General features: G+C 36.9%; 2 protein-coding genes across 2 annotated transcripts in view; one reads left to right on the top strand and one right to left on the bottom strand.

The window, feature by feature from the left end:
• Positions 1–1,780: 1,780 nt before the first annotated feature.
• Positions 1,781–19,505, bottom strand: LOC136797487 (CTD small phosphatase-like protein 3). The gene is made up of 2 exons (XM_067054060.1): positions 18,218–19,505; positions 1,781–4,292 (listed from the first exon to the last, which is right to left on the bottom strand). Exons 1-2 carry the CDS (start codon positions 19,320–19,322, stop codon positions 4,075–4,077), a joined length of 1,323 nt encoding a protein of 440 aa, XP_066910161.1. The 5' UTR covers positions 19,323–19,505; the 3' UTR covers positions 1,781–4,074.
• LOC136797486 (arginine/serine-rich protein PNISR-like) overlaps positions 4,471–24,024 on the top strand; it is a 94,914-nt gene continuing 75,360 nt past the window's right edge. The window contains exon 1 of the mRNA XM_067054059.1: positions 4,471–4,480. The gene's annotated coding sequence lies outside the window, so the exon portion shown is untranslated. The remainder of the gene's footprint in view (positions 4,481–24,024) is intronic.

The raw sequence follows: 24,024 nt of genomic DNA, 5'->3' as shown, positions 1-24,024 counted from the left end.
ATTATGTCAAAAAGTTTAGAAACATGTTAGAAACATTTAAGGCTCAAAAGGCCTATTTCTTAAGAAACATTGAGGCTTGGTAAAACTAAAAACTAGTTTCTTAAAAAAAAAACGTGTATTCTTCGAAGTGAGTTATTTGTAAATTTATTCGGCTGCTTCCGCAAGAAGTAAAAGTTATGTCAACTAGTTTAAATTTTCAATAGAATAGATTGGAGAGGGTATATAGTAAAACTTAACAAAAAACAGACTTAAAAGCTTTACTCAAACCCTGGACTGAGCTATATCTCCAAGCGATCGGAAAAGCTTAGAGGACCCACTCAAAGCTACCTTTCAAAACTTCTGTCACCTGTTTGTTTATATTTACAAAATAAAAAAAAGAGTCAAAACTGAAAATTAGAAATGAAGATCACAGATTTCTGTAAAGCTCAAAGGGTTAGATGTCGTGCTTCAAAGGTTTTATTTTTACATAAGTGTTCCCGTTTCATATCAAGACAGTGTCTGCCTATTGTTATATTATGCTGATATAAGCAAAAAATGTTTTTCTTTTTCTCTTTCTCACCAAACTTGCTCCACATTCGTGTCAATTCAATGTAAAAAAGCTTACAAATTAAAATTGATGAGTAAGCAAACGATAATATCACTCTCATTTGAAAACAAAACCTTTAAGCTCTTCCAAGCAAAAAAAATATTTCGAAAACCAGTGAAGTTTCTGATTGGTCAAACGCTGAAAGTCTATTGTAATATCACGTGACCGACAGAACCTCGGCACACTTTTTAGCCAAAGCGCGACATCTAGCCCTTTGGGCTTTTATAAATCTATAACGAAGATATGAAAACATAAAAAATGAAAACCTATAAGTGACGTGAACGAAATGAAAATTTAAACTTGAAATTAAAATCATCTAAAAATATAAACTTAAAAAACAACAACCAAAAATGAAATGTAATCTCACCCAGGGGGGGGGGGGGGGGCACGCGGTTACTACAAGACAGTATGACACTTACTACCGTGGTGGTACTGTATTCAGAAGTTATGAAAACAGTTACTACACAGTGTAGTAACTGCTGTTTGGGGGTGGTGCCAAACACTAAAACTAGCACTTTTGGTGTAGTAAGTGCTTATATTTTAATTCTTTTTAAAGAACTTTCAAAATTTTTCACAAAAAATGAATTTTTTTTGTGAAAAAATTCTTTGTTAAAAAAAATATTTTTGTTATAAATATGGACGAAAATTTTTTTTTCTCAGACCCAACTTTTGAAATTATGCTTTCCCTAATTATCATTAAAATGTTCTCAACAGCTGTTAACCAAGTAAATTAAAAGAAAATCTAGCACAAAAATGGCTTTAGGTTGAAAAATAATCGCAATTTAGGGTAATTTCGAGCATGTTTTTGATGATATCACTCAAAAACAGGGGTGGTACCTGGAAATCCTTTCTGAAAACAGTTACTACCAAGGTGTAGTAACTGCAAAGGGTGGTGGTCCTGAAAAAAAGTGTTGAAAAAGCACTTACTACACATCATGTCTTGTAGTAACTGCGTGCCCCCCTGATCTCACAGAAGATATGCACACAAATGTATTTCTCCTGAACACAGCAGAAGAAAATAGGCATGGACTTTCCAACGAGTTCTTTCCTGGACACTACAATCAAGGTTATAATATGTGAGAAAAAAATCTTATAGCCACAATCGATTTAGAAGCGCTCTTACTTAGGTAGAGTTCTAACATTAGACCTTAAAATCTGAGGATCGTTAAGTTCAAGAATATAAGGCTCAGAATATAGCCTGGAAGTCTATATAAACTCCTGCCGAATTGAAATATTCTATTACATTTAACAGATAGCCCAAAAGCGACTTTCTCGCCCAAAATTTAAATTTATAAATACGTGGAAATAGGCAAAATTCTCAATATATTTTGACCCAAATTGTAGTAAATACCAACCCGAAACCTATTCTTTGTAAGGTTGAGCATGGATGAAGAACAATACCTGTTCCTGGATAAAAGGGACAACAAGGGCCCAATACACATATTAACCATTACTCTTAGGTTCCAAATAAACCGGGGGGTTCAAATAAACGGGGGTGTTGGAAAATTTTCTAGATTTTAATAAACGGGGGGGATCTAATTGCCGGGGGGGTTGGAAATTGTACTTCTGAAACCCAAAAATAAGGTAAAAATAGGCTAAAATCAGGCTATTTAGAGAAAAATAAGGGGCCTTCTCTTTGACAGCTGAAAATATTCTTAGAGATTAATAAACGGGGGGGTCCTAATAAGGTCCGGGGGGGCTGGAAAATTTTCGAAAAATTAACAAGCGGGGGGGCCCGTTTATTTGGAACCTAAGAGTAGCGGCGCAGTTAGCTTTTGAGGGGGCTGGTAAAATATTTTCCGTCGACGGTATTGAAAACATAAGCGTAGGAGCGTTCTTGTGAAAAACTAAAGATACCCTTGCATTGAAGTGATGACGTTAATTCAGTCAAGCTATTCGAATACCAAAAATAGTTTTCACTCTACCAAGACTCGGAAAATTCCTGTCATATGGAATAGATTTTGGCGGGAGTTTGCCGTGAAAATGCAGCGCGGCAATAAAAAATTCACTTGTAAACTTTTCACCAGTCTTCTCTTATGACGACCGCGCCGTTAAAGATTGAATATGTATCGAAACAAAGCAATCTCAACGAAAAAAGCCTTTGGAAAATTTACAAAATAAACATCTGTCTAATAATATGAATTTATGAAAAATAAAAAATCTAAAAAATATCACTATTGTTGAGGTTTAAGCCATCATAACATATTACTTCGAAAAACAACCCCTTCTATAAACGCCCCTCCAAAGAATTAAAAACTGAATATGGGCGCGGGGCGTTTATTTGAAGTGACGGTGTCTGGAAGTAGCAACGAAACTCAATTACGTCACAAGCGTTTGAGCTAACGAGAGTGTACGACATTTTATAAGAAAGTATAAAGGGGGGTACAGGGAGCTGGAAAAGGAGTGGATAAAAAAGGGGAAATATTCGGGTCAAGGGAAATATTCGGGTCAAGGGATATTAATGGGTGTGTCTTCCTTCATCTCAAATACGGCTGAAAAACAAAAGCTATACAGAATAATCAGAATTTTGAAAATAAAAAATTTAAAGCAATAAAATTTCTAAAAAATGACTCAAGTCTTATAATAAACAAATGTAACAAAAACAGTTCACCTGGAAAAATATATACAGAAATCATGACTTGTACCCAAAAGGTAAAAATATTTTTATTTAAAAGCTTTCGTCGTACTTCCCACGTGACACCCAAGAGCATAAAAATACTGACTGATGTAAGCTACACAGCCACCGGGGATAGAGACGGGCCGAGACGGGCCTGCCATTTAGGGACGTATTGAATAATGCAAATGTTGCATACACAACTTTAAGAAACTGGGAATCATTTCTCACCCAGTCGAAGAAAAAGTATCACTTTTCAATTGTACACATGAATGTAAAAACAAAGTACGTGGTAAAAACAAATGTAATGTATACCAAATACAACCCAATTGTTGTTGTAGAACCCACAAATATCATATATAAAACACAAGCTATGTTTCCTAAGCATCGGCAGGTGAAGCAAAATAATCCGCCATCTTTGCTGAAAGTAGTCTAGAAACCTTGGTTTTCACTTTTGAAACTTTCTTTCGCACTGCAATGACTTCAAAATTTCAAGGATCTCACAAACTAATATGTGACGTCACTTTATCCAAGATGGCGAATTATTTTGCTTCAAACAGTAGGAATATACGTGTTTTATATAAGATAGTTGTAGTTGTAGAACCATCAGAATATAAAAAAAGCATCCCAGTTTTCCCACAAGGTTCAGTCAAAGTAACCGATGCAAGTATCTACACGATGCCATCTTTTAAAACAACTAGAGGATGGCTGAGATATTAAGTAACATCAACCAGTCATTAAGCCAAGACTTATTCGTTGGAGGCTTGCATAAACCAAAGAAAACTCGTCACCAGAAAATATATCATTTTTAATCCTACATCGAATAAAACAATCTCCTAACCAACCAAAAAACACCGCCTTTACACGCCCCCTCCTATGTTGGTAATAATTCATGAAGGCGGTAGCGATCACGAATATGCGGGCGGACATCTTCTTGTTGTTCAGCAAGTTTCTCAAGGAACGGAAGAAGGGATTGAAGTTCGACGTCGTTTTCATCGTAAAACCAAGATTCGATTGGTATTCCGTTGGACACGTGATATGCAAAAGCTTGCGGTGAGTTATCGACGATCATGGAGTAACGCAGATCGCGACCTGTGGAAATAAAATAAACAAACAAACTCATAGAATTAGAATGGCCTGTTGAAATACTCCTTGAGACTTTCAAATAATTGTTATTTTGAATTGACATCAGAAAATATTTTGAAGATATTAAATAGTAGATTTGTATAGAACAATTTATTTCAATGAAGATCGCCATCCTGAATGGCATGAAACTTGGAGTATGAAATTAACTTAAATCATTTTCTTTACTCAAACTAGTGTTGAAGTACAAGAACAAAATGAAATTGATTGGTAATTGATAATGACTGGGAACCCTTAAATCTCAACCTGATGAATTAAAAGAACAGAATAATATTGAAGGTCGTGGATAATATGAGCACTTGCACTTGGGGAGAGGATCCTATTCCTTGTGGGAAAGTAAAGTTAAAATATCATTGGGTTGTTCAGACAATGCTGGCTCAGGAAAGCCACCAAAGACTGAAAAAATACGTCTTAACACAAACATTATTGCAATACATCGGACTCTCTAAACTCCGAGCATGAACAGGAAGCACAAATTTGTTTGAGATATGGAAATTTCGAGTTATGGAGATTGGTTTATAAGGCGTTTTTAGCTGAAGGGACTGACAAACTTGTTCGAGTTAAGAAGACATTCGAGTCAGAGAATTTCGAGTTATGGAAAATCCACTGTACATATATATCCACTCTATATATATTATCCCGCACCCCTCTTTAGCTAAGAAACCCAAGGTAGACACTTTTGCTGTATATAATCCCGCACCCCTCCTTAGCAAGGAAACCCAAGGTAGACACTTTTGCTGTATATAATCCTACACCCCTTTTTAGCTAGGAAACCAGGTAACATTTTTGCTGTAGAATCCTACACCCCGTTTTAGCAGGAAAACCCAAGGTAGAACTTTTGCTGTATAAAATCCTACACCCCTTAGCAAGGACCCAGGTAGACACTTTTGCTGTATATAATCCTACACCCCTTTTTAGCTAGGAAACCCAAGGTAGACATTTTTGCTGTATATAATCCTACACCCCTTTTTAGCTAGGAAACCCAAGGTAGACAATTTCGCTGTATATAATCCTACACCCATCCTTAGCAAGGAAACCAAAGGTAGACAATTTTGCGGTGATAAATCCTACACCATTTTAGAAGGAACCCAAGGTAGACATTGCGCTGTATAGATCCTACACCATCTTTAGCAAGGCAAACACAATGCAGACAATTTCGCTGTATATAATCCTACACCCTCTTTAGCAAGGAACCCAGGTAGACACTTTTCTATATCTACACCCCTTTTTAGCTAGGAACCCAAGGTAGACATTTTGCTGATAACAGACACCCCTTTTTAGCTAGGCAACCCAAGGTAGACATTTTTGCTGTATTTAATCTACCCCTTTTTAGCTAGGAAACACAAGGTAGAACTTTGCTGTATCTAATCCTAACCCCTTTTGAGCAGGAAACCCAAGTTTAGACAATTTTGCTGTATATAATCTCCTACAACCCTTTTTAGCTAGGAAACCCAAGGTGAGACATTTTTGCTGTATATAATCGTTACATTACACCCCTTTTAGCAAGAAAACCCAAGGGACACTTTTGCTGTATATAATCCCTACACCCATTTCGCTAGGAAACCCAAGTAGACATTTTTGTATGTAAATTCATACACCCCTCTTTCGCTAGGAAACCCAAGGTAGACATTTTTGCTGTATATAATCCTACACAGCTCCTTAGCTAGGAAACCCAAGGTAGACACTTTTGCTGTAGTAATCCTCACCCCTTTTAGCAAGGAAACCCAGGTAGACATTTTTGCTGTTAAAACCTACACAGCTCTTAGCAAGGAAACCCAGGTAACACTTTTGCTGTATCTAATCCTACCCCCTTTTTAGCCGAAACCCAAGTAGACATTTGCGTATAGAATCCTACCACCCTCTTTAGCTAGGAAACCCAAGTAGACATTTTTGCTGTATTACTCCGACACCCCCTTTTTAGCTAGGAAACCCAATAACATTGCTGTATATAACCTACACCCCCTTTAGCTAGAAACCCATGAGAGACCTTTTGCTGTATATAATCCTACACCCCTTTTAGCTGGAAACCCAAGGTAGACACTTTGCTGTATATAATCCTAATAACACCCCCCAACCCCTCTTTATAGGCAACCCAGGTAGCATTTTTGCTGTATATAATCCTACACCCCTTTTTAGCTAGGAAACCCAAGGTAGACATTTTTGCTGTATAAATCCTACAGCTCCTAGCTAGGAAACCCAGGTAACACTTTTGGCTGTATTAATCCGACACCCCTTTTTAGCAAGAAACCCAGGTAACATTTTTGCTGTTTAATCGACACCCCTTTTTAGCAAGGAAACCCAGGAGACATTTTGCTGTATATAATCTACAGCTCCTAAAACCCAAAGGATATAAATACTAAGGAACCCAAGGTAGACAACATATAATCCTACCCCCTCTTTAGCAAGGAACCCAAGGTAGACAATTTGCTGTATAATACCCACCTACACCCAAACCCCCCTTTTTAGCTAGGAAACCCAAGGTAGACTTTTGCTGTTAGAATCCTACACACTTTGTAGCAAGGAACCCAAGGTAGACACTGTGTGTATATAATCCTACACCCCTTTTTCGCCAAGAAACCCAGGTTGAAATTTTGTGTCTATCACTCCTACAACCCTTTTTAGCTAGGAAACCCAAGGTAACATTTTGCTGTATATAATCCTACACCCCCTTTCGCTAGGAAACCCAAGTCGGACATTTTTGCTGTATATCACCTACACAGCTCCTAGCTAGGAAACCCAAGGTAACCTTTGCTGTATATAATCCTACACCCCTTTTTAGCAAGGAAACCCAAGGTAGACACTTTTGCTGTATATAATCCTACACCCCATTTGAGCTAGGAAACCCAAGGTAGACATTTTTGCTGTATGTAATCCTTTACACCCCTTTTTAGCAAGGAAACCCAAGGTAGACATTTTTGCTGTATATAATCCTACACAGCCTTACAAGGAACCCAGTAGACACTTTGCTGTATAATCCTACACCCCTTTTTAGCAGGAAACCAGGTAGACACTTTGCTGTATAAATCCACACCCCTCTTTAGCAGGAACCAAGGTAGAATTTTGTGTATCTAACCTTACACCCTTTTTAGCTAGGAAACCCAAGGTAGCCATTTTGCTGTATATATCCTACACACCTTTTTGCTAGAAACCCAAGGGAGACATTTTGCTGATCTAATCTACAAGCCCTTGCTGGAAACCAAGTAAGACACTTGCTGTATATAATCCTAACCCCTTTTTAGCAAGGAAACCATGTAGCCACTTTGCTGTATATAATCCACACCCCTTTAGCTAGGAAACCCAGGTAGACATTTTGCTGATGTATCCTACACCCCTTTTTAGCAAGGACCCAAGGTAGAATTTGCTGTATATAATCTTATTTTTACAGCCCTTGCAAGGAAACCCAAGAGACACTTTGCTGTATATAATCCTACACCCTTTTAGCAAGGAAACCCAGGTAGACATTTTGCTGTATATCATCCTACACCCCTTTTTAGCTAGGAACCCAATGTAGAAACATTTTTGCTGTATATAATCCTACACCCCTTTTTAGCTAGGAAACCCAAGGTAGACAATTTCGCTGTATATAATCCTACACCCATCTTTAGCAAGGAAACCCAAGGTAGACACTTTTGCTGTATATAATCCTACACCCCTTTTTAGCTAGGAAACCCAAGGTAGACACTTTTGCTGTATATAATCCTACAACCTTTTTAGCAGGAAACCAAGGTAGCCACTTTTGTGTATATAATCCTAAACCCATTTAGCTAGAAACCAAGTAGACACTTTTGCTGTATATAATCCTACACCCTTTTACTAGGAAACCCAAGGTAGGCCATTTTGGTATATAATCCTACACCCCTTTTAGCTAGGAAACCCAAGGTAGAATTTTTGCTGTATCTAATCTACAAGCCCTTTAGTGAAACCCAAGGTAGACACTTTTGCTGTATATAATCCTACACCCCTCTTAGCTAGGAAACACAAGGTAGAACTTTTGCTGTTATATAATCCTACACAGCTCCTTAGCAAGGAAACCCAAGGTAGACACTTTTGCTGTATATAATCCTACACCCCTTTTTAGCAAGGAAACCCAAGGTAGACACTTTTGCTGTATATAATCCTACACCCCCTTTAAGGAAAACCCAGGTAGACATTTTTGTGTATATAACCTACCCCTTTAGCTAGGAAACCCAGGAGACACTTTTGCTGTATAAATCCTACACCCCTTTTAGCTAGGAAACCCAAGGTAGACACTTTTGCTGTATATAATCCTACACCCCTTTTTAGCTAGGAAACCCAAGGTAGACATTTTTGCTGTATATAATCCTACACCCCTTTTTAGCTAGGAAACCCAAGGTAGACATTTTTGCTGTATATAATCCTACACCCCTTTTTAGCTAGGAAACCCAAGGTAGACACTTTTGCTGTATATAATCCTACACCCCTTTTTAGCTAGGAAACCCAAGGTAGACTCTTTTAGCTGCTGTAATAACCTACACCCCTTAGCTAGGAAACCCAAGGTAGACATTTTGCCTGTATATAATCCTACACCCCTTTAGCAGGAAACGTTAGACACTTTTGATGTAATTTTTTAGCTAGGAAAACCCAAGGTAGACATTTTTGCTGTATATAATCCTACACCCCTTTTAGCTAGGAAACCCAAGGTAGACATTTTTGCTGTATATAATCCTACACAGCTCCTTAGCTAGGAAACCCAAGGTAGACACTTTTGCTGTATATAATCCTACACCCCTTTTTAGCAAGGAAACCCAAGGTAGACATTTTTGCTGTATATAATCCTACACAGCTCCTTAGCAAGGAAACCCAAGGTAGACACTTTTGCTGTATATAATCCTACACCCCTTTTTAGCAAGGAAACCCAAGGTAGACAATTTCGCTGTATATAATCCTACACCCATCCTTAGCAAGGAAACCCAAGGTAGACAATTTTGCTGTATATAATCCTACACCCCTTTTTAGCTAGGAAACCCAAGGTAGACATTTTTGCTGTATATAATCCTTTACACCCCTTTTTAGCTAGGAAACCCAAGGTAGACACTTTTGCTGTATATAATCCTACACCCCTTTTTAGCTAGGAAACCCAAGGTAGACACTTTTGCTGTATATAATCCTACACCCCTTTTTAGCTAGGAAACCCAAGGTAGACATTTTTGCTGTATATAATCCTACACCCCTTTTTAGCTAGGAAACCCAAGGTAGACATTTTTGCTGTATATAATCCTACACCCCTTTTAGCTAGGAACCCAAGGTAGAATTTTCTGTATAATCCTACACCCCTTTTAGCTAGGAACCCAAGGTAGACACTTTTGCCTGTAATAAATCCACACCCCTTTTTAGCTAGGAAACCCAAGGTAGACATTTTTGCTGTATATAATCCTACACAGCTCCTTAGCAAGGAAACCCAAGGTAGACACTTTTGCTGTATATAATCCTACACCCCTTTTTAGCTAGGAAACCCAAGGTAGACATTTTTGCTGTATATAATCCTACACAGCTCCTTAGCTAGGAAACCCAAGGTAGACACTTTTGCTGTATATAATCCTACACCCCTTTTTAGCAAGGAAACCCAAGGTAGACACTTTTGCTGTATATAATCCTACACCCCTTTTTAGCAAGGAAACCCAAGGTAGACATTTGTGTATTAATCCTACCCCCCTTTTTAGCTAGGAAACCCAAGGAGACATTTTTGCTGTATATAATCCTACACCCTTTTAGCAAGGAAACCCAGGTAGACAATTTCGCTGTAATAATCTACACCATCCTTAGCAAGGATAACCCAGTAGACAATTTTGCTGAAAATTACTAATTCAGGTAACATTTTTGGTTATAATCCTTTACACCCCTTTTTAGCTAGGAACCAAGGTAGGACACTTTTGCTGTATATAATCCTACACCCCTTTACCTAGGAAACCCAAGGTAGACATTTTGCTGTATATAATCCCCCCCAAGGTAGACTTTTTGCGTAATAATCCTACACCCCTTTTACTAGGAAACCCAAGGTGACATTTTGCTGTATATAATCCTACCACCCCTTTAGCTAGGAACCCGGTAGACAATTTGCGTATAAATCCTACACCCCTTTAGCTAGGAAAACCCAAGGTAGACAATTTTTTGCTTGTATATAATACATCCTACACCCCTTTTTAGCTAGGAAACCCAAGGTAGACATTTTTGCTGTATATAATCCTACACCCCTCTTAGCTGGAAAAGGTAGACACTTTTGCTGTATATAATCCTACCACCCTTTTAGCTAGGAAACCCAAGGTAGACAATTTTGCTGTATATAATCCTACACAGCTCCTTAGCTAGGAAACCCAAGGTAGACACTTTTGCTGTATATAATCCTACACCCCTCCTTAGCTACGAAACCCAAGGTAGACCATGGCATGGACCAGGGGTTTAGGTACCCCCTAAGAAAATAGGTACCCCCTGAATTTTAGGTACCCCCAAAGAACAGATGTTAGTAGGTACCCCCTGCGACTTGAGTATATGTCAAGAAATGAAAAAAATTGTATATTTTTACAATTAAAAAGAATAATGATAGTTAGATAAAAGCAAGATTAAATATAGTTCCCAAGCCCCCAGAACTTACTGCATAAAAGTTAGATACCCCCAGAGATCATAGGTACCCCTGAAATTGAAAAAAAATCCAGCCCCCAGCCTTTTTCAGGAAGATTTTGGTTGTAGCCCCCCCCTGCGGGCTGGGGGGGGGGGTTCATGCCATGTAGACACTTTTGCTGTATATAATCCTACACCCCTCCTTAGCTAGGAAACCCAAGGTAGACAATTTTGCTGTATATAATCCTACACCCCTTTTTAGCAAGGAAACCCAAGGTAGACAATTTTGCTATATAATCCTACACCCCTTTAGCAAGGAACCCAAGTAGACAAGATATAATCCTACACCCCTTTTTAGCTAGGAAACCCAAGGTAGACACTTTTGCTGTATATAATCCTACACCCCTTTTTAGCTAGGAAACCCAAGGTAGACACTTTTGCTGTATATAATCCTACACCCCTCTTTCGCTAGGAAACCCAAGGTAGACATTTTTGCTGTATATAATCCTACACCCCTCTTTAGCTAGGAAACCCAAGGTAGACACTTTTGCTGTATATAATCCTACACCCCTCTTTCGCTAGGAAACCCAAGGTAGACATTTTTGCTGTATATAATCCTACACCCCTTTTTAGCTAGGAAACCCAAGGTAGACACTTTTGCTGTATATAATCCTACACCCATCCTTAGCTAGGAAACCCAAGGTAGACACTTTTGCTGTATATAATCCTACACCCCTTTTTAGCAAGGAAACCCAAGGTAGACATTTTTGCTGTATATAATCCTACACCCCTTTTTAGCTAGGAAACCCAAGGTAGACACTTTTGCTGTATATAATCCTACACCCATCCTTAGCTAGGAAACCCAAGGTAGACACTTTTGCTGTATATAATCCTACACCCCTTTTTAGCAAGGAACCCAAGGTGACACTTTTGCTGATATAATCCTACCCCCTTAGCAAGGAAAACCCAAGGTAGACACTTTGCGTATAAATCCTACACAGCTCCTTAGCTAGGAAACCCAAGGTAGACACTTTTGCTGTATATAATCCTACACCCCTTTTTAGCTAGGAAACCCAAGGTAGACATTTTTGCTGTATATAATCCTACACCCCTCCTTAGCTAGGAAACCCAAGGTAGACACTTTTGCTGTATATAATCCTACACCCATCCTTAGCTAGGAAACCCAAGGTAGACACTTTTGCTGTATATAATCCTACACCCCTTTTTAGCTAGGAAACCCAAGGTAGACACTTTTGCTGTATATAATCCTACACCCCTCTTTAGCTAGGAAACCCAAGGTAGACATTTTTGCTGTATATAATCCTACACCCCTCTTTAGCTAGGAAACCCCCCAACTTTTGCTGTAGGAAGTAGACCATTTTTGCTGTATATAATCCTACACCCCTTTTTAGCTAGGAAACCCAAGGTAGACACTTTTGCTGTATATAATCCTACACCCCTCCTTAGCTAGGAAACCCAAGGTAGACACTTTTGCTGTATATAATCCTACACCCCTTTTTAGCAAGGAAACCCAAGGTAGACACTTTTGCTGTATATAATCCTACACCCCTTTTTAGCTAGGAAACCCAAGGTAGACACTTTTGCTGTATATAATCCTACACCCATCCTTAGCTAGGAAGGAAACCCAAGGTAGACACTTTTGCTGTATATCTAATCCTACACCCCTTTTAGCTAGGAAACCCAAGGTAGACACTTTTGCTGTATATAATCCTACACCCCTTTTTAGCAAGGAAACCCAAGGTAGACACTTTTGCTGTATATAATCCTACACAGCTCCTTAGCTAGGAAACCCAAGGTAGACACTTTTGCTGTATATAATCCTACACCCCTTTTTAGCTAGGAAACCCAAGGTAGACAATTTTGCTGTATATAATCCTACACCCCTCCTTAGCTAGGAAACCCAAGGTAGACACTTTTGCTGTATATAATCCTACACCCATCCTTAGCTAGGAAACCCAAGGTAGACACTTTTGCTGTATATAATCCTACACCCCTTTTTAGCAAGGAAACCCAAGGTAGACATTTTTGCTGTATATAATCCTACACCCCTTTTTAGCTAGGAAACCCAAGGTAGACACTTTTGCTGTATATAATCCTACACCCCTCCTTAGCTAGGAAACCCAAGGTAGACACTTTTGCTGTATATAATCCTACACCCCTTTTTAGCAAGGAAACCCAAGGTAGACACTTTTGCTGTATATAATCCTACACCCCTCTTTAGCTAGGAAACCCAAGGTAGACATTTTTGCTGTATATAATCCTACACAGCTCCTTAGCTAGGAAACCCAAGGTAGACACTTTTGCTGTATATAATCCTACACCCCTTTTTAGCTAGGAAACCCAAGGTAGACAATTTTGCTGTATATAATCCTACACCCCTCTTTAGCTAGGAAACCCAAGGTAGACAATTTCGCTGTATATAATCCTACACCCCTCTTTAGCTAGGAAACCCAAGGTAGACAATTTTGCTGTATATAATCCTACACCCCTTTTTAGCTAGGAAACCCAAGGTAGACATTTTTGCTGTATATAATCCTACACCCCTTTTTAGCTAGGAAACCCAAGGTAGACACTTTTGCTGTATATAATCCTACACCCCTTTTAGCTAGGAAACCCAAGGTAGACATTTTTGCTGTATATAATCCTACACAGCTCCTTAGCTAGGAAACCCAAGGTAGACACTTTTGCTGTATATAATCCTACACCCCTTTTTAGCTAGGAAACCCAAGGTAGACAATTTTGCTGTATATAATCCTACACCCCTTTTTAGCAAGGAAACCCAAGGTAGACAATTTCGCTGTATATAATCCTACACCCATCCTTAGCAAGGAAACCCAAGGTAGACAATTTTGCTGTATATAATCCTACACCCCTTTTTAGCTAGGAAACCCAAGGTAGACATTTTTGCTGTATATAATCCTTTACACCCCTTTTTAGCTAGGAAACCCAAGGTAGACAATTTTGCTGTATATATCCCTTTACACCCCTCTTTAGCTAGGAAACCCTGGATAGACACTCCTCATTCATTATGCAAGTTTACACCATTTTAAAGTATAGAACACCGACCAAAACATAACATAAACACAATTTTAAATAATTGATGAAAAAAATGTAACGTGTATTCAGGTCTTTGTGTTTAGTGGATTCAGATTTAATAGAATATTCTCCCAAATGTTAGATGCAGGGCTCAAACCCTCTCTCTCTTTTATGATTTTGTGGCAAGAAAGACAAAATTGTTATGCTTTTTCAAGCCAAAAAAATCCCAGATTTCATGCTTCTTTGTGCCAAATTTTCAGAATTGTCTATGATTTATGTTTTATCATATTGAAAATTAATCAGTTTGTTTGCAGTCATTACTACCCAAATTTTAGTATGAGAAAGCGGTCAAACTGTGGTCTCAAAAGTCAAAGAAAAGGTCTAGGTGACACCACTAATACATTTTAAGGCAAAAATTAACTATTTGTATAAGTGTTCCAAGGCTCAAAATAAGGATTTCAAGTGGGTCGGACAATATGTCTGATCAGTGTTGCTCTAGCTTGAAAATTATGATTTTCTGGTCGGACAATGTCCAATGTCCGACCGCTATTTCAAGCCCTGGTGTTCACGGCCCTCATCCTACAAACAGCAATGCAATGACAGCTTATTATGATGGATTCTGTATCAATTCTAGTCTAGTACTGCTTAATGATATGGAAAATTGACAATCAAAACTTTAACTTAAAATTTTTGTTTTGAATTTGAGGCTTTATGGAAAAGCATGGAAGTTAAAAAAAAACAATTTAGAAATAGAATTATCCAGTGAAAATGCAGTTCTTTATACAAGAATCGTGATACTGTAAAAAAAATTGATACTTATTGAGCATTATACCAAAGGGACATTGAAACGACTTATGGCTGGCCTTGAAGAGGGAAAATTTGAAAAAGCTATTCCATACCCTAAAATACAACTCATTGTGTTATTATAAGGAGGTAAAATTAAATTCCCTGAGATCTCAACAATTTCTAAACAAAGATTATTTGGATTTCCCAGGTTTCCCCCTCAAACTTTTTAAAAAGCTTTAAAATTTCCAAAGCTTTCTTGGGCCTGTTGGAGTGAAGCATCAATGGCATCAGCGTGAATGCCAAATAATACCAGGCTTCTTTCTCCCTAAGAAGCACATAAATTTTGAACTGCCTCAAGGATCTAAGAGCTATCAATTTTATACTTTTTACAATTTTATGCCAAGTGAGAAAAGTTTTAGCCTAAAATTTCTCGTCAAGTTAAAACACTCTTCACTTTTTTCTTAAAGGTTAATTTAAATATAACTGCTGCATTACTTTCAAGATAAAAAATTGTAAAAAGATGAGATCAAACTTTTAAAGTTGATGGCCCTCTAAAGTAAGCTGATGGTCAAAAATGGACCTTTGAAAGAAAGCAATTATGCTTGTAAAAAACTGTTGCTGAATGACTGTTAAAATGAAAGGAATGTAAGATATTTAACATCTAGACAAGGCCAATATCACAGATGATCATTTACTCAATATCTTTGCATCTGACATACTGTAATTAAAATTATATTGGATGAAAGGAGCCTCCTTCATTAAAACCTATTCAACAAAACTCAATTTCATTAAGAAATTAAATATTACCTGACTTTATAGTTAGACTTGAATTTCATACTTTGCATATATATTTAAAAACATTGAAAACTATAAAATCTTCCCATTTTTAAGTTTCTAAATTCTCGAGGAAATTTGGTGACCTATAAATATTAGATTAAACCTTTTTGATGATAAAGATATTAATTTTTTTAGTTCATAGAATTATACAGTATTTTACAGGTCTATCAAAATTTATAGAATACTGTTTAATCTTTATTTGTCGTCCAGTCATCAGAAAATATGGACAGACTACCCATTGTTTTTGTCTTTGTCTTGCGTTTTTGAACTAGTTGAAGGCTTGTTCTAGGGTTCTTTGAGGCTTACACACCAAACAAAGACACCATCATTTTCTGAATTCATTTTCTTTTGCCTGTTGACATATATCTTTAATTATCTTCCTTTCATTAATGGTGAAGTCGTTTGTAATGCTAAGGCCAAGTGTACTGAGTGATTTCAGCGGATGTAGATTTTGCATTATCCGCTCTTTTTTTCTTTTTCCTGAGGATGTACAAATTCTCTATTTTTTTCTTAGTAATGAGAGTTATTTTAAAACCACTTTCTACTCCACAAAAAATGTAAACAAACTGAATCCCTTAAGATAATATACATGTCTCCTCTACAGGAAACTAAACAATGGAATTCTTATACTGTATATTTGAGCAAGATTTCCCTCTTTGTGTGCATTATAAGAGGAAGTAGCATTTGTATGCAAACAATTTATTTGTTCTAAAGATTGTTTACCCCACAAGAAGGTAATTTTAGGGTTTATCATATTAATTTCTGTTACTAATAAAATAATATCATCTCAATTAAAAAAGCCTCCTTCTGAACAATATTATTTTCCCCAACTAAAAGAGGGTTTCAAATACTGTAATTGTTTTTCTTTATCGAAACAAAGACACATGTACACTACAAACATATATTACAAAACACTACTTAAACCGAAATATAGTCCCTAGGACTATATACCGGACTATATACCCGCTAGGAGCTAGGAACCTTTAGCATCTAGGACTGCGACTTGAATGAGGATGTGAAGTAATAATATCACATGGACAAAATTTGAAATGTGGTCAAGTTTTTGTAAAAAAAAAGTTATAATTCTAGAGGGATTTAAAAATGATTAATTACCCTATTAAAATTCACCTCCCCTGCATCAGATACCGTGAGAGCGGGAAACTTGCATCAGTGGAGGCTAACATGCATAGCCCTCAAATGAATGACCTGTCTGGTCCTTAAAATACAAAGTTAAATAAAAAAAAAATTGGTAGAGTAGAGCTGCGAGCAAAGCTGCATAGTTCATTTGTTTTGAAATTTTGCTACTTTGATTGGTCAGTCATTTGAGGGCTATGCATGTTAGCCTCCACTGATGCAAGTTACCCGACTTCACGGTAGGTGATATAAAATAATCAAAAATATTTTCATGAATTGGTATCAGTTTTGTTTTAAATGATTAATTCATGCCACAAGCCATGCTTGTATACACTAAGATTCTACTGACTTTTACGGGATCTTTTCAGCTAATTTTCTGCGGGATAACCGACATGAATTTGGAAAGTACTTTTTTTTTATGTTTTTTTCTAGGTACGAAAAATTTTGTGTTTAGTTCAATTTTCAACTACCTGGAGTCCTTTTCCACTAGAAAAATGGTATTGGAATCTTAGTGCGAGGAGTGGAATCTTATGCAAAATGACAGTAAGTAGTGTTGGGACTTCAGCTGAGGTATATACTACTCTTTTGAAGGTAGAAAGTTGTGTCTGATGTGACAGTTACATCAAAATGCCTCGAAAATGTCAATATGAAAATTGCGTAATCAGAGAACGAATGTCTCGCTCATTATAAAAAGGCCAAGACAAACTTTCAATAATTGGATTGTAACATCGAGTTAAGTCTTATTTGTTAAGTCACCAGGGGGTAAATAAAACAGACCTTGATACATTTATCGTTCGTTTCAACTCGACGATTCGTTTAAAACTCTGCCTCCTAAATATTTGGGCTAGGTAAAATATGTATAAAGAAATTCATACTTTTCCAACCCGGCGAATCTTTAAAAGAGAAGCGAACAATAAAATATAATTACCCTTTCCAAATAAACCTCTTCGGTGGCGAGCGTAGTCTACTCTGACGTAATTGTAAAATTTATGTGATGGGAGTAATGTAATGTAATGTGATGTTGTTTGGGGAATTTTGAAGTTCTCTGGAATTTCGATTGCATTTATTCAGGTTGATTTTTTATGACTTCTAATGGTACTTTTTCTAACGAGTTTGATTACTCTGTTCTCTGTGTCTTTTTTTTCGCGTCCTTTTCCGTGAATACAGTACTTTTATTTATATTTTTAAAGACAGGTAAGAAGACATATTGATGTAACTGTGTGATGTGTGATGTGGCCTATGCCTGATTTAAATTGCTAAAGAGAAAAACACATCAAACATACAAAAAATCTTACTAATTTAAGGAAACTGATTTTTCCAAAACTTTATGTTATACTCCCAATAAAAGTTACAACATTTTGTGCAACATTTTTGTGGCAGAAACCTACAGCTATAAAAATCAGCTACCCCAGAAATTAGATCTCTTCACTCACCTACATGCAGTTGTTTATAAAAAAGTTTAACATTCAAATTAAGCTACTCACCAAGAATATTGAGATCTTTGATGTAAGTTCCACCAATATAAGAACAATGTTCACGAAAAAGTCTGTGTCTAAAAATTGCACGCTTCGGATCGATCAAATTAATAAGCTTATCAGCATAAGCTCTCTGCGAGGCTGTAAACAAAATTACTTCATACCACTGGGAAACTTTCTCCAGAAATTCTTCTAGATGAGGTCTTAACCGAACATATACTGTTATTGTAGAGTCATCAAGATCTATAGTAAAAGTCATATCATAATTCTGTAGTTCTGTTAGGCTGCAATGTACAAGAGTTTCATCTAGATCAAGAACAAGGCACATTTTAGGAGTTCTTCTAGTGGGCAGTGGTAGCACAGTCTTTTTCTGTGTATCTGCTTCAGGTAGTTTCAAATTACGAATAAAATAGTACGGATCGAATCCATCTTGTTTGGGTGATCTTAAACTTTGGTCACTGTCTAAATCATCAATTTTTGATGTTTGAGTTGCAAATGCTGTGAGCTGAGTATAACAATGTTCTTCTTCGTTTGCTTTTGGTACATTTGTTGGTCTCTTTATATATGACTTCAAAGTTGTATCAGTGGCACGAGAACCAAAACTTCCATTCAAAAAAGCAAACACAGGAGAAAATAGAGTTCCAAATAAAGATTGACTTGTAGTATTATTTTCACTGTATTCTCCAGTGCTACTATTGGAATTGTCGTCAGATGAAGAGCTGTATTCACTCAAAGAATCGAAGTCTAGATCACTCGTAAAACTTGTGCATTCTGTAGCAACGGTTATTTTGTTTGCAAGTGTCACACAATTTGATCTATTCACTATGTTAACTTGTCCTTCTGAAGTATCTTCTTGAGCTCCTGTTGCAGTTGACGATGAAAGAAATTCATTGAGGTAATCATCACCGTTGTTGTTTATACTCCAATCGAGACGCAGTCTTTTCTGAATATCAGACTCCTCACATTGGGACCAGATTAACGGTTGGTTATTTACTGAGTAAATTAGGTCATTTTCTTGCTCTAAAGTATCAGTCTCTTCACTTGTTTCACTGATGTCTGAGCGTTTTCGTTTGGTTATGTTGCAAGAGGCACGTGAGTTTTTTGATGAAATCATAGTTAATTTTTATGAATCAAAGTAAAAAATGAGTAAAATAATTCAATGGAGCTATACCATACATACATACAGCACTTGTGTCTTTTATCAATTCATTTCCCAATAAAAGTAAATAAGATTTAATAAATAGAAAACTTTGATTGCTGATTTCAATCTGCTGCTCGACTTGATAAAATTTTTGAAAAATGTCGTAAACATAATGCATATGTCATTAAAAAGTCTATTTTACAGACTTAAATCTGTTTAGGATTTGTGAAGGTAAATGAATCTACTGACCAAAGAAGGGTATCATTTCGCAGTCGAAATTTCAGCTTTTTTGAAAAAAAGGAGATCATGTATCCATTTTCTTATCTAAAAACATTTAAGAAGATGAAAAAAGGTAAACAAAATAAAGGAATCGCTATTCTATGGAATAAAAGTTAACAGATTACAGGTTTTGAGAATTTGATATTGATCTGGTCTTGGTTTTCTTGCGACCATGCAGTTACGGAAAAATGAACTGTCTATCAAATTTAAATCCGATTTCATCAGAAGCAGATAATATGAATCAAAGCATCAAAGCTAACAAAAAAAAAATGAAAATGCTTGGAAAAGGAGGGGGTTATAGGATAATTTTTCCTAATTTGCAATTTTGCAATAGTTCCTAACTGTTTGTTTCTCGTTCCGCCCCCTTGTTCCCTCTTTCCACCATGATTCCACCATCTGTTTCCGCCTTCCGCCCGATCGACGCGCACCGGGGGTCAATTGACAATAAGTAAAGTATATGTACAGTACATATATATGCAAGAACAATTCTTTAAAGATACATATTTTTTTAAAAAACAATAGTTAATAATAATGAGACAAAAATAAAGTAAAATTTTCTTTCATCAAGCATTTGTCTACCCTACTAAAATTGTTACCCCCTGATTACTTTTTTCGGATGACGATCATTAAGATGCTGAATCAGCGGTTTTGATAATTTTCCGAGAATTTTATGAGTCAGATCAGAAGGAAAACATAAAAGACAAACCTCCAAAATGTGATCGGCTATTGCTCATTCCGACATTTTAAATTTTCCGGGGGTTTTGCTGTTTGGGATTGTTTAGGTCAGGGTTGCTAGTAACGGCTTGTCACTGTGCCGGGTGCATACTCGGCGCCTTGGGCCCCGCAGGGTTGCTAGTAACGGCTCGAATTTCAGTCAGGTTTAAAAAAGGGGTACTTTTACCCATATTATAATAACATTACCCCCGTATTTTGCCAGTTTGGTATAAAGTATTATGAATTGCGTGATTTTGCTGTGCGGCGATGGCTCAAGGGATAGAGCGCTGGCTTTCGAATCCGAAGGTCTTTCTTCAGGCCAGTCTCACAAGAAAATCTACAAAATAAGTAGATGTATAAATTTTCTTAATTCTACGGACGTCTGTAGAATTACGGCACTCTTTAATATCGACATATAACGTAGAATATAGAATTCAACTGATTATGTAGATATTCTAGAACGATTTCACTTTGTGCGTGCTCGAGACTCGAGCTCCAAACCCCTGACCTAAGAACTTTTGTAGTGACTAGTAAACAGTCTAACTGACGAGTTAGGCTAACTGTCTAGATCGCTATTTATCCAGGCCATCCACAGCCCCGACCGTTAAGTGACTCCACCCCATTGTATTCTTCACCCTTACTTGTCAGCGCTAAATTACTCATTGTGGTGTATACAATATAGACTCTGTTGTGTAGCAATCTACTTATTTGCCGTAATTCTACAGAAGTCTGTAGAAATATGAAATCTACATATTTTGTAGAATAATAATTCTACCCTTTATACCCTTCTATACAATATAGACTCTGTTGTGTAGCAATCTACTAATTTGCCGTAATTCTACAGATGTCTGTAGAAATATGAATCTACATATTTTGTAGAATTATAATTCTACCCGTAAATCTACAGACATCTGTAGAAATTTTAAATTTACACCATCTACGTATTCTGTAGAATTATGTGTGATAATGTGTTGCTTTCTTTGGTGGTGGTTCGAATCCCACTCGGTGCGAAAATTAGACTGGTCGAAATTGATGATCAAATGATTGACAGGTATGAAAACTCAGTCAGAAATGAGAAACTCAGAAACTCAGACAGTCAGAAAAGAGAAAGACGGGATCAGAGATAAGGATCACATTTCGGAGGTTTGTATCTTACGTTTTCCAGATCAGAAACAGTCTGACATGTTGGATGAAATCGAAAGTATTTGGTTGTATCACGTTGGTTGCAACTTGGACTGAAAGTGTAGGTATGTCTCCATTAATTTTTTTCATTTATAACAGTATAACTGTGCATTGTTGATGTTGTTAAGCTTTCAATTGGAAAGTTATCTTCGCACATTCAGACCACAATCAAAGTGTTAAAGATAGTGAAAGTTTTAATTGGCATGCTATAGACCTTTTTTCAAAGAGGCCAACCTGTTGAATAATTATGTAGTCCAGCAGAAAAACAATGATAAAACCATGCATAGTTATTACAATATGCATGATAAAGTAATTATGCATGGCTCTATCATAGACCTTTTTTCAAAGAGGACGCCCTGTTGAATAATTATGTAGTCCAGCCATAAAAACAATGATAGAGCCATGCATAATTACTGTATCATGTATATTGTAATAATTATGCACGGTTTTATCATTGTTTTTCTGCTGGACTACATAATTATTCAACAGGGTGGCCTCTTTGAAAAAAGGTCTATTGTTTTTATGGCTGGACAACATAATTATTCAACCGGGACGTCCTCTTTGAAAAAAGGTCTATTTGAAACCCCATTTCAGACCAAGACGAACAATATAATACTTTTCTTGATGAATGCATAAACATTATCACTGGAAATCAAGTCCCTTCAATGTTCAAGAATGTCAAAGAAATCAACAAAGACCATTATACCCAGAGATAGAAGAGTGCTGATGCGAAAACGCCTAAACATTCTGAAAGATTAAGAAATGGAAACCAACACAAAAGATTCACCAAAAACTTATCGATATTGAACTTTTAAACTTCAAGAATCATACTCCAATGAAAGAAAGAACCAAGAAACAAATGCTACCTACTTCGAAAATAAAATCCAATTCAAAATATTTTTATTTGTATGCGAAACGCTTTTCAATACACAAACCGATGGTTGGACCATTGAAGGATCCAAAAACCAATCAACTGACAAATGACAGTCAAAAAATGACAAACATTCTACAAGATCAATATACCTCTGTTTTTATGGAACCACTACCCAACTACAACTTCCCAGAAATCACCAAAAATCAACTAAATCTAAGTGATATCGACTTCTCAGAGCAAGATATTATAGAGGAGATCAACACTTTATCTTCCAATATGCAGCAGCAGGACCAGACGGCTTCCCTGCAAATGTCTTAAAACAAGTCAAGTCACAGATTGCAACCCCTCTCTCTCTAATCTGGAGAAATATACTCAACAAAGGCTACACACCTCAACTTTTGAAAACCAGTTTCATCACACCCATCTTTAAAAAAGGCAACTAAGGCCTACCTGAAAACTATCGACTTGTTGTAGCATTAACTTCGCATGTAACTAAGATCTTCGAGAAGATTGTCAGAAAACGGCTACAAAATCACCTAGAAGAAAACAACCTCTTCAACGATAATCAACATGGATTCAGGTCTGGAAGATCATGTCGTAGCCAACTTCTTTCGCACACAGAAAAACTCATCCATCACATTGAAAAAGGACGTAACGTTGAAGTTATTTACCTTGACTTTAGCAAGGCATTTGACCATGTAGATCATACAATCTTACTCCATAAAACCGAGAGAAATGGTATAATTGGCAAATTACTGCAATGGATCAGATCCTTCCTTAACAAGTATCTGTTGACTACATCCTCTCCAAAAAAGCAGAAGTCATTTCTGGCGTCCCCCAAGGATCAGTTCTTGGTCCACTTCTCTTCCTGATAATGATCCAAGATATTGACATTAACATCCTACATTCATTTCTATCTTCATTTGCCGACGATACACGTTTTAAAGGTCTGGACGTGCTGAGATCTCTAATAACACTGATATTCAATTTCTACAAAACGACCTTGATGTGGTGTATCAATGGACATCATTAAACAACATGCAGCTCAATGGCTTGAAGTTTGAACATCTTAAATACGGAAAAAATGAAGAACTAAAAGAACACTCAAGTTACCTCTCAGACACTGGCTCTCCTATCGAAACCAAGATGGACGTGAAGTATTTAGAAGTCACTCTGGATGTGAACATTACATACAGCAAACACATCACAAACCAGATTGAGAAAGTCAAAAGTATCATTGTTTGGATCCATCGAACGTTCAAAACAAGAGATTGTCAAGTAATGCTAACTCTTTGGAAGTCACTGGTACTACCACAAATTGACTATTGCTCCCAGCTGTGGTCACCTTCAGAAAGATATCTGATCCAACAACTTGAATCACTTTAAAAATCTTACCTGAATGGAAAACCTACACTTCGACATCTCAACTATTGGGAGAAGCTCAAAGAACTCAAACTATACAGCCTGGAGTGGCGCAGAGAAAGATACAGGATTATCTACACCTGGAGCATCCTAGAACAGCTTGTACCAAATTTTAACTATGCTGGAAACAAAGGTGGCATCTTCAGTTACGATAACCAGAGACTGGGTAGAAAATGTTATTTAAAAGAGGTGAACATAAGGCGA

This window comes from Clytia hemisphaerica, unplaced genomic scaffold, assembly GCF_902728285.1.
Source record: "Clytia hemisphaerica strain Z4C2 unplaced genomic scaffold, Clytia hemisphaerica genome assembly, whole genome shotgun sequence".
NCBI lineage: Eukaryota > Metazoa > Cnidaria > Hydrozoa > Leptothecata > Clytiidae > Clytia > Clytia hemisphaerica.
The sequence above is the reverse complement of the archived record's forward strand: the minus strand, read 5'-3'. Positions and strand labels throughout refer to the sequence as shown.

What these genes read in the sequence shown, in the direction of transcription:
- LOC136797487 (XM_067054060.1), bottom strand. Translation starts at nt 19,322, where the DNA reads ATGATTTCATCAAAAAACTCACGTGCCTCTTGCAACATAACCAAACGA. An exon ending in CAAAGATCTCAATATTCTTG is followed by an intron (nt 4,293 to 18,217) that starts GTGAGTAGCTTA and finishes TTATTTCCACAG; the next exon opens with GTCGCGATCTGCGTTACTCC.